The sequence below is a fragment of the Pararge aegeria genome, chromosome 24 (genome assembly GCF_905163445.1).
Source record: "Pararge aegeria chromosome 24, ilParAegt1.1, whole genome shotgun sequence".
Lineage (NCBI taxonomy): Eukaryota > Metazoa > Arthropoda > Insecta > Lepidoptera > Nymphalidae > Pararge > Pararge aegeria.
The window spans coordinates 4849412-4866903 of record NC_053203.1 but is presented as its reverse complement, the minus strand read 5'-3'; the positions used below and the strand labels follow the sequence as shown (position 1 = coordinate 4866903).

The window sequence follows — 17492 nt, the reverse complement described above, 5'->3', positions numbered from 1 at the left end:
AATGACATAAAACATCCAACAGGTAGCCAGCACTGGAATATGAATCGCAAATTGTGTGCTAGACAGAGACGGCCGGCTAGCTTAGTAAGAGACAACTATATAGATAGGGTTGTCACGCTTTTTGAGAATAAAAAATACTAGCGCCGCGGTGTTACCCGTGGTGATAAGTCGGCCAAACTTCATCAAACTTGGTCCCGCAGGTTACACTTCATCATATCAACCGATAGACGTCCACTTACAAAAGACCTATGTCCAATAGGTCTTTTGTAAGGAGTTCCAAATACCACGGTTTTGTGCCGCTTGGGTCCAGCGGCTACCAGCGGCGCACTTAATGTCGTCTGTCCACCTCGTTGGTGGTTTACCAACGCTGCGCTTACCGGTGCGGGGCTGCCATTCCAGCACCTTGGGGCCGGTACAGGTGTATTTTTTTAAAACCATGATTTTTTCCGGGGTGCAAAACATCCGTCAATGACGTTTCGCTAAGTGATTTAAAGTTCCGGTACGGTTTTCGTAGAAACCGATTTCGTTCTAACAGGTTGGCACATTACCATCTTAAGACTGCATCACCACTAACCAGCACGTAAGATTGCAGTAACGGGCTAACTTGTAACTTAAAAAAAATTACGTTCCCAATATTAGTAGGACTAGCTCTTGCAAAAGACTTCGTCGCGTTTTTTGTGAAAGTAATATTAAAAGAAAATATAAATTGGTGGACCGTTTTTAAAATACCAACTTAGTTATAAAATACCAATTTACTTGTTTTTTTACTAATATATGATTGTCTTATTAACGTGACAGTTGATTGTTTTGTTTTTGTGCAAATGCGGTATTTTGTTTTCTTTTTCGAAAAGTGGCAACCCTAATAGAGTCGTTATGGCGTTTTATAAAGCAGTGTGGTTTAACGTGGTATTACGGATCGGCTACGCATGTATAAGCTAATGTAAATGCGATAGTGTTGTGTCGTGGCTGGTTACTGGTTACTCTAAAAAGCGTAAGTAATAAAAATTATGTCATATCGACATCTTCAAGTTATTTTAATACAAATATACAATATTTATATTTTTTGGTCGCATTTGTATTTAAGTTAAGAGACAACTTAAATAATTAAAATATCGTCGTAAAAGTTATTTAAGTTCACATACAATATATTTAGTTTTATCAATTCTTAATTATAAAGAAAGGCGGCATCCCTAAATAAAGCCATAATGGCTTTTTATAAGCACTGTGGTTGAACGTGGCATTATGGATCGGATACGCCCGTGTGAGCTAATGTGGATGCGATATAAGTGTTGTGTCAAGTGACTGGTTACTTGTCACTAAATAGGCTTTAGTAATAGCAGTTATGGCGCATCAACGTGTCATAAATATCTTAGAGTCTTATTTATGCAAATATTATACAATATCTATATTATTATATTTTTTTTATTTTAAGAAAAGTGGCAACCCTAAATACAGCCATAAAGGCGTTTTATAAAGCACTGTGGTTGAACGTGGCATTACAAATCGGATACGCCTGTGAGAGCTAATGTTGATGCGATAGTGTTGTGTCAAGTAGCTGGTAACTGGTCACTTAACAGGCGTTAGTAATAGAAGTTATGGAGCATCAACATGTCATAAATATACTCAAGTGACAGATGGATTCGCCTCAGAGTAATGCCCCCCCGCTCTATGCCACTTCAACTTCGCGGTTCGTTGAGCTACATACTGTCATATACGTTTTTGGATACCGCGTGAGTACAATTTTTATCGCGTATGTACACTTGCTAACAGGAGGACGAACTACTAGTAAGCGGCGTTAAGGTCTCTACACACTAGTTGACTTTGAGAAGAAGTGTTGAAACCCGCGTTAGCTTTGTATCTTACGAGTTCTAAACACTATGATAGAAAACCGGTACTATTTCAATGCCCAAATAGTTACATAAAGTACTATTTCTATATTCTCCTCTTCGGTTTGTAAGATGTAATTTTTTTTTTTAATAGAGCAAAAGTCGTCATTATCAGCCCTTTACAAACCTACAGAATGAGAAGGGTTAAGGGTTTTAGGTCGTAATTCGGCGTTTGGACCTGCCAATGCATAAGTTTAAAAAATTAAATATCTAATATAAGAAACATACTTGAAATATATAAATTTTGTTTTTTTTTTTAATTTTGAATAATCCACCACGCGCGCATTTAGGAACATAATGGGGAACTCTTAGGCATGCAGGTTCGAAAATTCTCTTGGAACTCGGTGGGTACTCTTTTTTTTCTACTTTCATTTTCTTAATTCTCTTTTCTACCTTAGATATTAAGTGTAACAAAATAATTAAATTGGAAACAGCGTAGCTAGCAGCAGCAGCTGAGTTTCTTACCGACTTCTCCGTATAATTTGTCTTCCGAACCGGTGGTAGATTCATTACAAACAGTCAGACTTGACGTTTAAAAAGTCCTCATAGAGCGCGCCTTAAAATAAAAATAAAATGGAATTTTTGAATTTTCTAATAATCGCTCGAATTGATACTCAATCGACGCGAACAAAATCGTGAGTACAAGCATGTACCACCAAGTGGTATTTACCACTCACGAGAATTCGCAATCGACCAATTGAGTTCTGAGTTATCGGTAATATTACATAAAGGCAGATAACTTTATCGAGTCAAGAAGGATGCGTGGTATATTTGGAATTACGATAAAGCTTTCCAAAACGTCTACCAGAAGTGCTAAGGAAAATTCGTAAATGTAATTAATAGTCTAGTTTAGTACGAATTTTGGTTGTTTTATCATAAAGGTGTGGGTATGAACACTACGGTACGTGATTTTAGACATTGCCAGCGTGGATTTACTATGCGGGGGGTGAAGAGCGCTTACCGTGGACAATCAAAAGCTGTAGTTAAATGTTTTTCATAAGTCTTCAATTAAAAAATTTGTTAATATTTTGCGGTACTTGTTAGTTTAAAGTAGTATTTCCTAATAATTAAAATATATTAAAATTAAAAAATTAATTATTTCAATACAAGTCCTTAATGCATTCTCACGTGGTGCAATTGATGATGCTAAGATAGTATCAGGCAAGTAGTGGTTTCAATACAGAACCCACGCGACATCGCACCGGATCTCTAAATCGCCTGTCGGCACGTCAATGCATATAGGGTGGTAACTAGGCAAGGCCGAAGCCTGTCACAAGAAAATTTATTTAAACAGAAGCATCATTTATCGCTGAAAAAGTGGGTAGCACTGCAGTTAACTAAGTATATTCTGTTTAAGCTGTCATCAATTAATTGTTAAATACATAAAACCTGTTAAGCCTCGAGCGACCGACGTTGAGGAGATTAAGTAACCATTATAAAATCATCGTGCGCTAAGATGCTATTGTTTCACTATGAATCATAATAGTAAATCGAATATGATTATGTTTGCATAAAAGCCCTCTATAGATGTGCCAACAAATCGGTTGACGGTATTTTGGATGCAGTTAACATATGTTTAAAATTCATCATAATCTTTATTGCTGGATTGTGTATAGGATATTCGGAAAAATATATAATAAGTTAAGGGTCATCATCAATAGCATATAACAGTCCACTGACAGACAGGACCACTTCTACCAACATAAGGTTGCCCATAATAACCACGCTGGGCAGTTGAGTTGGTGATTGCAGTGGATAGAAGTAGCAGCACAGAGGACGCTGTTGCCCGATCTCCTGTATTCTGATATATCGTCATCAAACGCCACGTTAAGAATGCGAGTTAAGAGTGTAATATTTAAAGGCGAGGCAGATGGTTTTTATTACAACTAGTGGACGTTCAATGCTTGGTATAAGTCTTTTTCTAAATTCCACGTTCAGGTGCTACTTGTGTCCAACCATCTATCTGCAACGCGGTTGATGACCACCTAAGATCTATCGTCTACATCATCGTACGCACTATTATCAGATCAGCCTGACAAAAGCCTCAAACAATAACGTTGAAAGGATAAACGATTTTGAAAATCATTATGTGCGTAATATACTATTGTCTCACTTTGAATCATACATATCGAATATGATTACGTTTAAGCCGTCTACACATATACCAATATGTTGCAGATATTTTGGAAGCAGTAAAATCAAATTTTTACCAACCATTATTACCATTTTAGGACTTATTTCCAACTTATTTCCAGCAGACACAGCTGGAAATAGGTTTAGTGTAGGAACATCCATTTTCCAAATCCACTTGAATACTTGTACCAGTAGACCTCATTTTATTATCAGCCTATTAACCCGCCGGGTACATGCCTCTTCTCTCATCGTTGAGAATGTTTTAATGTAACCACCATGCTGCTCTTATAAAGTTGGTGGGCTAAGATATAATTTACTACACATAAACAGATGGAATGGATAAATGATTTTTGGCACATTTTCTGATGCTTCTAATTGCCATATCTGTTAAGTTGGCATGTCTGTATGGTGATAGTTGAATAGAATATGAAACCATTGGATGTATAAAGGTGGGAATTATCACTGCGGCCCAACCGGCCATTATGTGAGAATTATGTGTGTTTTATCGCCAGCTTATAATCATCTGTCACTATCGTTACAATATTTTTGTATAATTTCATCTGACTCCACCTTTGAGTAGGGCGGGGATGCTCTGACGCCAATATTCTATCGATAGATTTTGAATTTATTAGTTACAGTACATAATCTATAAAATTAATATTTTAAAATCGTACAATAGTAAAATACTAAAGAAACCATTTAAATATTGGAATAAATTCCAACTAGGTTTTGCTCCTTACAACTAAAACTTAGCTTCAGTCATAGGAAGAAAAAAATATTTGTCTTTCACATACTTCAAATTTCGAAAGTGCAACTAAGTGGTTTATTATCATTAAGCATTGTGAAAAATGCATGTGAAAGTCGAAAAATAAATAAATAAAATTCTCATAAAATAACGAAAACTCTGATTATTCATAAATGCATTTATGTCGCCAAAAGACCTATCTATTTTATTTACTACTTTACCTAAAGAAATCTGTTGTTTTCAAAAAGTTCTAAATACTTTTTTTATTCAAGAAGCCTTACTATGTTAACAGTTTGAAACATCTAATCTATTTGGAGTATGAGACTAACGATTCGAAAGGTTAATTTTTTTTCAAAATACAACAAATAGAAATTAGAAATTGAAGGGGAAATCGAATTCTTAAATCCTTCAACACAAAACTCTAATTTAATCCCAACATAAACTATCGACACTGGTTCATCACTAAGCACGTCCGAACGCCTCGTTATTTGTTGTTATTAGTGTCGTTTTTTGTTATTTTTGCCCCGGGATGTTTCGAGGAACCGGTTCCGACTAATCTGATCAGCTCGCCACGACTCCGGTCCAGAAAAAATGAGAAAAAAACATAAGATGTGACGTACGGAGTATTGGGAAGTTGTATTTTATGGGAAACGAAACAACGTGTTGAAATAACTTTGGACTTTTACTTCCATTTTTGGATTAACTGGAAATGTTCTTAAGGTTATTTTAAGCTGACCTTTAGATAGCACTGCTACTTGTCTTTAACCCATAGAGCTAGTTTATTTATGATAGTAAACATGAACAAATAGTTAAATATTGGATAGAAGCAGGCGTTACTTTGCGAAAATCCATAATATATTATGAAAATTAAGCTTAATTTGCTATACTCCGCGAACAGCAGGAGAATCTGTGTGGTGTAATTTATAATTTCTTTAATCCGTATACTCCACTCCACACCAAACAGTAAATTAATTATTGTAATTTTCATAACAAATTGTTGTTTGCATACAAGCTTCTTTGTTCTCTGGATGCCTGGTATTTTTATAGCACCTGATCATTCGTCGCCTAAATGCATAATAACTGTTATTCAATGGGTTTCTTGAATAACCCCATAATTCACCGAATTCATTAAAAATGGATATAGCATTAGGGCAGTGTGGAGGATCCAAGCTCTAAAACTCTCCTTTCTTTGGTAGAGACATAACACTTGCTTGTTGTTCGTTTGTTGTCCTAATCCTATGGTGGCATTGAAGAGATCGCTTCTAACCGATACCCGCCTTTTGTATTCGATTTCCATCTTCGTGTCTATATTCTTTTCAATCTTCGTAGTAAATAAAAAGTAAAAAGAAAAAAAATTCAAAAAGTGAAAATAGGATTTAGAATTTTTCAAAAGCTTGAAGGAGGTGCAAGGATGCCTTGCAAAGATAGTGTTGGTAGGTCTTAATAGAAAAGAGGGCAAAAACGCCTTTCGGTTGTGTCTTAGAGCAGGGTGCGTTAGGAACTCTCATATAGCTCCAGTTCTAAATTAAAATCACAATAATATAAAAAATATGTATAACTTTAAATAGGTCTAGTTAAATACCTACTTTGATTTTTAAATTGGGTATATTAGTATTTCATAATAAAATAATATGACTGGTAGGAGGCTTATGGCATGGCTAGTTACCACCCGACCGAGAAAAACGTGCCTCCAAGCGAATTAGCGTTCCGGTAAGTCTAACAGGTTATCCCGCATTTATATCAAGTAGGAATTAATATAATCACTTTTGAAACGTCAAGTCTGTCTGTTTGCAGTGACTCTACCTACCAGCGGTTCGGAAGGCAGATTTTACCGAGACGAAGCCGGCAAGAAACTCAGCAGTTACTTTATCTTGTAAGAGATGAAAGCGGTGCAGAAGCATCCAAGCAACCTTGTAATTAAAAAAACATTAATTGTAAAGTAACCTCTCCGCAATAAATGTGTTTTAACATATTCTTTAAACGTATGCATCGGTAGGTTCAAAATAAAAACGTATACTCAATCCCACAAATCACTTCTGTACCTTTCACAGAAGATATGCAGATGGCAAATCTTAGACTACAAGAGAAGACAGGCAAGGGTTAACTTTTAGTGGAATAAAAAATAGAAACGATTTGCACATCGACCTTTGAAAGACGCTCGGGACTTGTTTCTTATAATTATGTCTGACCTCTGGTGGAAATCCCTAAAAGTTAGCTATAGACGTCCATTGTCATGGACATAACAAACTCTCTTGGACCCTCACGATGTACCTATTCATCTAAATATCACTAGACTGTCTGTAGGTTAACATTTCATTCAACACTGAACTTGAATTAAAGCAAGGACATTGCTCTTAAAACTGGTTTAGATGAAGGAATTATTTTTATTCTAACCGGACGGGAATATCAAGAACACAAGTAGGTATTTCTTGCAATTGTCAGTTTTGTTCACGCCTGAATGAAAACACTATTTCTAGATTATGAATGTACAACTTGTCAGATATTATCTATGGAACGTCTAGTCCACACTTAGTAGTTCGTATTATAAATGCGAAAGTGTCTGAATTTGTAATAAAAAAGCGCAAAATATGTCAATAAATAGAAATTAATGAACATTTATCTCCGCGAAACGGAATAGTCAACTCAATTAGTTCAGTACTTAATTTAGTGCAGCAAATCAGAACGAGTCAATGAGACATACAGTGTGAAGTTACGATAATGGCGCAAATAATTTTATATCTTCACTTCTCTTTAAAATAATTGTTTTATAAATATAATCTAAAATAAACTATTTAAAACTAAATAAAATCTAAAACGTCCTCGAAACCACCGCAGCGAGGCACAGTTCCTAAGATGCTGGCAGCACTTCTCTTTTTAATTTGCGAAACTTCTTTTGTTTATAGTAATAATTGACGGACCAAGCGGATGGCCCACCTGATGGTAGGTGGAAAAACATAGCCTATAAACAGAGTAACACTTCACAGGGCATGCTAGGCCCTATTATGCCTATTATGCCTCATGTACCTGTAATTACACCGGCAACCACGCCCTTCAGACCAGAATACAGCATTGCAACAATGCTGCTTAGCGGCAGAAATAAGCATTGCTATAATTGGTACTTCCCCGGTCGAGCTCTGTCACAAAAAGCTTTACCACTACTATTGTCAAACAATGAAAATAAATAAATAAATAAATAAATATACTACGACAATAAACACATCGCAACCCAGCCCCAAAGTAAGCGTAGCTTGTGTTATGGGTACTAAGATGACTGATGAATATTTTTATGAATAATATACATAAATACTTAGAATATACATATAAACACCCAGACACTGAAAAATATTCATGCACATCACACAAACATTTTCCAGTTGTGGGAATCGAACCCACGGCCGTGGACTCAGAAAGCAGGGCCTCTGTAAACTGCGCCAATCGGCCGTCAAAATGTTGATGAGCATAACTGTATTCTTTGTCATTGAACAGAATAGTTAAATAATTATTCTGATTGTAACTATTGTGATCGAAATGCCTTAACTTAGCTTGCGGTAGGAGTTCTAAGGCCCCGCGGATGTGTGCGTACGTGTACGAGTCCGACATAATCACCGTGCCTCCCCGTGACGCGGTGGTATCCATGAGGATTTCCTCACGGGAAGAAAAAAAAAAGAAAAAAAAATAAGGCCACATAAATCCAATATTTAAACACGTAAAGTTAAAAAAGACTTGCATAAGTGGTGAAGAAAACATCGTAAGAAAACCTGAAAAGAAAAAATGAAAAAATAGCCTGAAAGTTCTCCATAATGTTCTCAAAGGTGTGTGACGCGCCTACCGTCGTAGCTAGTAGTTTGGCCAGCGTCGTGTACTACAAACCCTACTGTCCGAAGACTCAGGTGTCATTTACCAATCTCTTGACCAGCGTTGTGTACTAAGGCCTAAATCCTTATGTCCCTAGACCCGTGCTCTGTAGTGGGCCGGTAATGGATTGATATTGATAACGAGAAATATCGTCGATGTAATAACAAAAATAAGATGTACTTACCAAAAACGGGACTCAGATCCGACTTCACCGATAGTTTACCGGAATACGGCTCGCCGGATTTCTCCTGTAGAAGAAAGAAAAATATTAATGGTACGCAACATTCAAATCATCATAAAACTTATCAGTTATCACCGGTATGTGATCAGATAGACTATTCCGATTACTGGTTGTCAGTTAATAGTTTTACCCAGCCACGGTGAGCTATAAGTTTGCTTTTCTGCTAAACTATGTCAAACTTATGTTTTTTTATTCCACTACAAGTTAGCACTCGACTGTATGCTCTTCCAATATAACTACTCCGTTTCCCCTAACAGAAACCTCAGTGTCAAGGAGTATCGCAGCTATACAATTGGTTTCTCATCTGTACATCGTATCGGAACGCTAAATCGCTTGGCCGCACTTTTCTCCTCCCCGGTAGATTAGTAAATAATAAAGGGCCGTTCATAAAATACGTGATGATACGATGTTTGGGGGGAGGGGGGGTTGCGAGTCATATCATATCTAATATTACGTTGGAAAGAGGGGGGTTTCGGCAATATTGATCACTAGACTTAACTAGTCGTAAGTAAAAGCACACTGTGAGATGGTGTTAACAAAAAAAAAGCCTGGCTAAGTTTTGTGGGCTCTTCTTAGACCAGGACGCGTTTGGAACCCTCCTAGCTAACGAATGCAGTTATCACCATCACCTAACATTAGTGTTAACATGTTAAATGTATGAACGCTTCATAACTGCCTGTGATAAGATTAAAACATTTTTGAATTCGAATTTTTTGACTAAAGGTTCCTTAAAAATAAACTTGGCATGTCGGAATAGTTTTTCAGTGTATGTTTAACATAAATATACAATTCAGAAAACACTTAATAACTCTTCCGACGTTTTGCCATGTTTATTTGTCGGGCTTTAAAACTTCGAACCAAATATATTATCCATGCTTGATAAAATATCGAACAATCAACCCAATCAACGATTAACATCTAGCTGACACATCAGAAAACGAGAACACTCGATAAAAAGTCGAACGAATTGCGCGGGCGTATCAACCGATTCGCTCCACTCGAAATTTTTCCCCAAACAATAACTCGGTTAATAATGGACATAACCAATCGAAATGTTTCCGCTATCATTAATTCGGGCACCGAATTTCCTCTATAGGCCCAATGGACCGTTACAATGACGACACCTTGATGATAGCTCGGGGGGTATTACTGTGGCATGCGGCATATTTGGAAATAAATTCGATATAATGTCGAATACTTCTTAGATGACAATTTTTTTTTACTTCCCCTTGAATTTAGTTGATTTAATCCATGACTGCAATCGCGCGTGGTAGATAAGGCAGTTATATGAAACCTATAACCCTAAATCGGTTTCTACACGACATCCAACGCCAAAATGCTTAGCGACACGTTTTTGTCGCAAGGGTGGTAACGAGGCGTGGCCGAAGCGTCGCACCTGACTAGACCTGACATGTTTCAGTAATTATAAATTCCTAAATTGCTCCTACCGAGAATCAAACCCGGGACCTCGCTCGAAGATGCGCACAGCGCTCACCACTGCGCTAGGGAGGTTATTCAAATCATAAAGCCAACAAAGAACTTTTTCAATTAGGTAGTCTTAAACTAGGTATAGGTACTGTGTATTACAAGAACTAGTAGTTTTTCATGCATATTTATTTTTGAATTGCAATATGCAAAACAGCCGTACCCCCTGTGTAGGCCTTTTTGTGAGAAAAACATGCCGGATGGCAATAATTACTACCTAAATAGAATTAGTAATTAGTGAAAATAAGCATTTGCCAAAAGGAGAAAAACTTTATTCTTCCTAGTATTTTGGTATAAATGAATACGACAGTCTGATATACGCATGGCAAAAAAATAAATAAATTATGGATCCCTAATTTAAAAAGATAGCTGGCAATTATTATTATAATGTAAAAAAAATATGCAGCACCCAACCTGCAGTGGAGCAGCGTGGCAGGTTTGACCTCTTTAATAATTTCGTACGATAGAGGAGGCCAATGGGACGTCAAGAGGCTAATTTTGGTGACTAACAAATATTTGATGTTCTTTTCAACATTCAGAGCGATAATTTTGTAAACCGTACGACATAAATGACGTACGATAAGGGAATAGACCCCAAATACCTTCTATAAGGGGCGTAATTGGATAGAGGAAATCAGTTTACCCCACTCGGACGTGTTTACCCCAAAATCAAGGGTAACTAGTACCAATTTGATAGATTCTGTTTTTTTTTTCTGGATGACCATTGAGCGTTCACGGTCAATTGAGTTTGCTGTTTGGCTGCACTGTGATTACAAGTTTGTTTGTAGTAATTGTTGATTTATAGAAGTATTATCTTGTAAGAAGAAATATTATACCAGTTAATAATTATTAATCTCTTTAGAAATGCAATTAAGAACTACTTTTTTTTTAATTTATATTTTTTAAATTGAATTTTTTTTAGAATTTAATTTTTTCACTTAAAATCTTAATATGTATTGCAATATAAGCTATGTACTGTAAGCATGAATTAAAAGGTTTATTTATTTTTTTATTTGAGGATACTACTTCTCTTAATAAAAAGGAATACGATCCTGATAGTCGATCAAAAAGCAACCAAAATTCACTAAGAGAAAACAGATAGACAGTTGAAAGTCAGTTATAACAAAACGAAAAGGGTTCGTTTTACTAATAACCCCTAAAAGGGCACTAAGAACCTGCAGCGAAATTATTCTTGCAACGACATAGAGTGAATGACCAATTATTCGTTCGTTCTTTATCAGGTGCAAAAAACATTAATCATTCATTAATTCATCCAAATAATGTAGCGAACATGTAAATTCACGACATGCATTCTTATTAATTCGCATTAACCTATTAATTTACATCAACATTTTGTCTTGAAGAACTCCGTGAGAAGTATGAATTTTTTATGCTATTCATTGCCTGCTAATTGTTGAATAGGTCGTATTATGTGACAGCCTTACACCATCCGAAACGATATTCACTTCAGTGGCTACCGATATCGCATCTTGTGCACATATATTTTAATAACTAATAAGACGGGTTCATGGACATTTTCCACAGTACTTTATCCAACTAAAGTTCTTATCTTATTTGTAAATTGCAATCAAGCTATAAAGCCGAATCATAACAACGCGTTATGCATTATAACATAGACTATGGTACAAATAATCAAGGTTCGCTCATCATAAAGTAAACAAAACTGCAAAAATTGATTAAAAACGTGTAATAATTGAATTTGCAACCTAATTTTGGTCAACCAATTGTATGAACGTGAGCAATGTTTTTTGTTTCATAGTTTAAAAGTAGGATGGTGACGTAAGCATCTTTAAGCACCAGGAAAATAAATATAGCCTTACAAATGGAATACACGCATTTTTTTTTTTCAAGTTAAAGACACGAGTGAAACGCTTCTAGGGTATTTCACCAAACGTCACTAAATTAAGTAACGCCTCATAGATATATACAGAAAGTGCACTTCATACATCCACAAAAGCACTGCATACCCTGAAATTGATATATAACTCGTATAGGAGGAGAATTTAAGCCTGTTCATGCAATTTTCCTGCAGTATGCATACCCTGGTAGGAAACTCAGTGCACGCCACTGAGAAGGGCGTCCATCTATTTGGGATGGCATTTAGTGTATGTCAATTTGTCATTACGTTACCTGCTACCCATTTTACACTCCCCGATATCGTATCGTGTCCCGTGGTAACTACATTGGAGTCAATCGAACTTTTTGCTCATAACAAATTGAGCGCATCAAATTTACAAGCTTCTGAATATGCATGCTGTTTACATTGTATAAAAATAGACAAGTACTTATAGAAATTATATGTTTACTTTGCGTTTTCCGATAATTGCAGCTGTGTTTGTTTTTTGTAAATACCGTTGATCGAAGTTCTGTCCGTTTATGGGGCAGCAGATGGTTTTAGATTGAAATGTGTAACATTGTTTTATACTCGAAGTTTAATGAATTTTTAAAAAGATCAACTATCTATATCCTTCGTTGGCAAAGCCTATCATAATATGTATAGGTCACGCAATTGAAAGCCTAAGCCATCACATAAAAACAAACAGAATAACTTAACTAAGTAAAGAATGTTATCTACTTTGTGCATGACCCTAACGCCACGCCGCTTCAGGAATACCCCCCTCCCAATCCACATCGCCCTGCTGTCGCCATACGCATTCGTCAGGGTTGCTACCTTTTTACAATAAAGAAATAAATATACTACGACAATACAAACATCGCCATCTAACCCCAAAGTAAGCCTAGCTTTTGTTATGGGTACCAAGATAACTGATGAATATTTTTACTAATAATATACTTCGAATACACAGATAAACATCCAGACACGGAAAAACATAAATGCTCATCACACAAACCATTTCCAGTAATGAGAATCGAACCAACGCCTTTGACTCAGAAAGCAGGGTCGCTGCAAACTGCGCCTGCGGCTGTCCACTTTAACATGTACCATTTAACTACTACCTACTGATTTATTTGAAAACTGTATTTATATGTTTATTAAATAGTATTTAAATACCAAAAAAAAAAACAGGCACATGAGTCTTAACATTCATGCCTCAGGTTGGTGGACACAGGGCGGGTCTTCCAGCTACGCATCACTATATCTCTCTCTATGCTTCTCTTCTGTCTGATGGGAAGTTCAAACTGTCCTGATGCTCTCCTCGTGAGCGCGGGAACACCAGCAATCGTTTAGATGTTTTTTTTTTCAGGCCTTAACATCGCACTGGAACACTAAATCGCTCAGCGGCACATCTTTGACGGTAGGGTGGTAACTAGCCACGGACAAAGCCACCAGACCAGACCAGAGAAAATTCAGAAATTATATATTCCCCAATTGCCCCTGCCGGAAATCGAACTCGGGATTTCCTACTTGAATTCACAGCGTTCAGCGTTGCGCCGGCGAGGTAGGGTGGTTGGTAGACGTCCGGGAAATATACAACTGGCAGTGGCGTACATAGAGGGTATGACTAGGGTATGCAGAGGAAAAAAGTCTCTAGTACAAGTTATAAAAAAATTATGAGTTTAAAGAAAGCCTACCCTTTAGATTTTATAACTCGTACTGGAGATTTTCTCCACTTTATATCATTTGTATACCCTCTATGGGTGTGGCGGGGTGTAAGTGGGTGTGGCTAGTACCAGTCAGCCTCCCAAATTGCCAACCTCACCTGCACGTGGTGCACCCTGCCGTTTAACCGACGAGGCTCTGGCGACCGACAAGTGGCGGTATAACCACTTCGAATTGGCTAGGCTGAACAAATGGCACAGACCGGTGTCGGGCAGCAGCGACGCCGGGGCGATCAGTCTAGCCCTGCGATGACCAACCCGCCTGCCCAGCGTGGTCATTATCGGGCATATCTTTAATGGGAAGGAGAAAAAAACCACAGCCCCTAGTTCCCGGCGGCCCCGCTATTCCTGGCTCTGGCAGCGGTTATGGTAACGGCGGGGCAAGGGGTGTTAAGAATCTCCGGCAGAGATTCCGCTGCCAACCCCGACGACTTGACCTGGCAACATACAACGCACGCACGTTGAGGACCGATGGAAAGGTGATTGAGCTGGAAGAAGTGGTGAGCAAGTTGCGCTGGGATATTATAGGATTGTCTGAAGTCCGGCGAGAGGGGGAGGACTCGATAATCTTGGAATCCGGCAACTTGTTTTACTACCGGGAGGGTGACCAACAGTCACAGGGTGGTGTCGGGTTTATCGTCCACAAGTCTCTCGTCAACAATGTTGTAAAAGTCGAAAGTGTGTCGAGCAGGGTAGCATACCTTATACTCAGAATTACCAAACGGTATTCGTTGAAGGTCATACAGGTATACGCGCCGACTTCGGCACACCCAGACGAGGATGTAGAGGTTTTGTATGAGGACATTTCAAAAGCCATACATGCCTCGAACACCTACTACAATATTGTGATGGGGGATTTCAACGCGAAGCTTGGCGAGCGAACTGGTTCAGGGTTGAGGGTGGGGCAATTTGGGTATGGGCAACGGAACCACAGGGGTCAAATGTTGGCTGACTTCATGGAGAAGGAGGGCCTTTATATGATGAACTCCTTCTTCAAGAAGCGGCCACACAGGAAATGGACCTGGATAAGCCCCGATGGTTCCACGAGAAACGAGATCGACTTCATCATGTCGACCAAACGGCATGTATTCAATGATGTCTCTGTGATCAACAGGGTTAAAACCGGAAGTGATCACCGTATGGTAAGAGGCACATTGAGTATAAACGTTCAACTTGAAAGAGTCAGACTGGTGAAGTCTACACTCCGGCCTACTCGTGCCCATATTCAAAACCCCGAGAGCTTTCAACTAGAACTACAGAACCGGTTCGGTTGCCTAGCAGATTGCGACACTGTGGACGATTTGAACAACAGGCTGGTGGAAACTGTCCAAACAGTCGGGTCCAAATTCTACAAGGCCCACCGTAGAAACAAGGCCAATAGGTTCTCAACCAATACACTCAAGCTTATGACGGAGAGGCAAGAGATGAGACTACAGTCTATAGCAGACGCGTCCGCTTACCGGCGGATTAATAGGCAGATCTCTAAATCACAGACTCGTGATATGCGGCACTTCAATACAGAGCGTATTAAAAATGCCATCGAGCAAAACAGAGGCTCTAAAGTGTTCGCTAGAGATCTGTCTATCGGTCAGAGCCAGTTGATGCGACTGAAGACCAATAATGGTAGTCTTGTCTCTTCCAAACCTGAGATCTTGGGTGAGGTTGAGAACTTTTATGGACAGTTGTACACCACAGTACAGACGCCTGTTGAAGATTTGGCTAAGGATCCTAGAGCCAAATTAACTCGACATTATACCGAAGATATCCCAGACGTCAGCCTATACGAGATTAGTGTGGCTCTCAAGCAGCTTAAAAATGGCAAGGCGCCGGGTGATGACGGAATAACGGCAGAACTCCTGAAGGCAGGTGGAAAACCGATACTGAAAGTCCTTCAGCGATTGTTTGATTCCGTTATTCACCAAGGCACAACGCCAGAGGCATGGCACAGGAGTGTGGTGGTTCTGTTCTTCAAAAAAGGTGATAATACCTTGTTGAAGAATTACAGACCCATCTCGCTGCTGAGTCATATCTACAAGCTGTTTTCGAGAGTCATTACGAATCGTCTCGCTCGTAGCTTTGATGACTTCCAGCCTCCCGAACAAGCCGGTTTCCGTAAGGGCTTTAGTACCATAGACCACATTCATACGCTGCGGCAGGTTATACAGAAGACTGAAGAGTATAACCGGCCACTTTGCTTAGCGTTTGTGGACTATGAAAAAGCCTTTGATTCGGTGGAAACTTGGGCTGTGTTTAGGTCACTGCAGAGATGCCGAATTGACTACCGGTATATCCAAGTGTTGCAGTGTTTGTACAAAAACGCCACTATGTCAGTTCGTATACAGGATCAGACTACGAGACCAATCCAATTGCAGCGAGGCGTGCGACAGGGAGATGTTATCTCCCCGAAACTATTTACCGCTGCGTTGGAGGACGTCTTTAAGCTTCTGGAATGGAACGGACTTGGCATCAACATTAACGGCGAGTACATCACTCAACTTCGGTTTGCCGACGATGTAGTCATAATGGCAGAGACTCTGGGAGACCTAAATACGATGCTCGATGGCCTCAGCAGAGCTTCTCAACAGGTTGGCCTACGAATGAACATGAGCAAGACGAAGATTATGTCTAATGCTCATGTTCCGCTTCAACCAGTAATCGTTGAGAACACTGCACTCGAAATTGTTGACGAATACGTATACCTAGGACACACGATCCAGTTAGGTAGGTCCAATTTCGAGAAGGAGGTGAACCGCCGAATCCAACTCGGATGGGCAGCGTTCGGGAAACTCCGTGCCATCTTTTCGTCAGAAATCCCTCAGTGCCTGAAGACGAAAGTCTTCGAACAGTGCGTGTTGCCAGTGATGACCTATGGCTCTGAAACATGGTCGTTAACTATGGGCCTCATAAGAAGGCTTAGAGTCACTCAGCGGGCGATGGAGAGAGCTATGCTCGGAGTATCTCTACGCGATCGAATCAGAAATGTGGAGATTCGTAGAAGAACCAAAGTTACCGACATAGCTCAACGAGTCGCGAAGCTTAAGTGGCAATGGGCCGGGCACATAGTTCGGAGAAAGGATGGACGTTGGGGTCCCAAGGTGCTGGAATGGCAGCCCCGTACTGGTAAGCGCAGCGTTGGTCGACCCCCAACGAGGTGGACAGACGACATTAAGCGCGTCGCAGGTAGCCGTTGGATCCAAGCGGCTCAGAATCGTGGAACTTGGAACTCCCTACAAAAGACCTATGTCCAGCAGTGGACGTCTATCGGTTGATGTGATGATGATGATGATACCCTCTATGCACGCCACTGACAACTGGTTCCCCGGGGTTTAGGAAAGCAAACAGGGCCTGTGGTGGTTTTTAATTTGAGTATACCCCCTCTAGAGGAGAGAATCCAACATAACCGGCGTCTTACCCAAGGGTCGCCATAAAGCTTTTCCAACACGCAAAAAAAAGGCACTTCTTAAGACATGTTTCTTGCATGCCCTGCGAAGCATTTCTATATTTATAGGCGGTTCTCTTATTACCATCATCACACGAGGGCCAACTGCTCGGTTCGAATAAGGTT

At 39.2% G+C, this 17492-nt stretch overlaps 1 protein-coding gene across 5 annotated transcripts in view; it reads right to left on the bottom strand.

Annotated features, from left to right (window-relative positions):
- Positions 1-17492, bottom strand: part of LOC120634662 (protein pangolin, isoforms A/H/I/S) — a 240640-nt gene that overhangs the window by 131497 nt on the left and 91651 nt on the right. For all 5 annotated transcript variants that reach the window (XM_039905399.1, XM_039905398.1, XM_039905394.1 and 2 more), the window contains exon 3: positions 8804-8867. In XM_039905399.1, coding sequence (XP_039761333.1) covers positions 8804-8867 — 64 coding nt within the window. The remainder of the gene's footprint in view (positions 1-8803; positions 8868-17492) is intronic.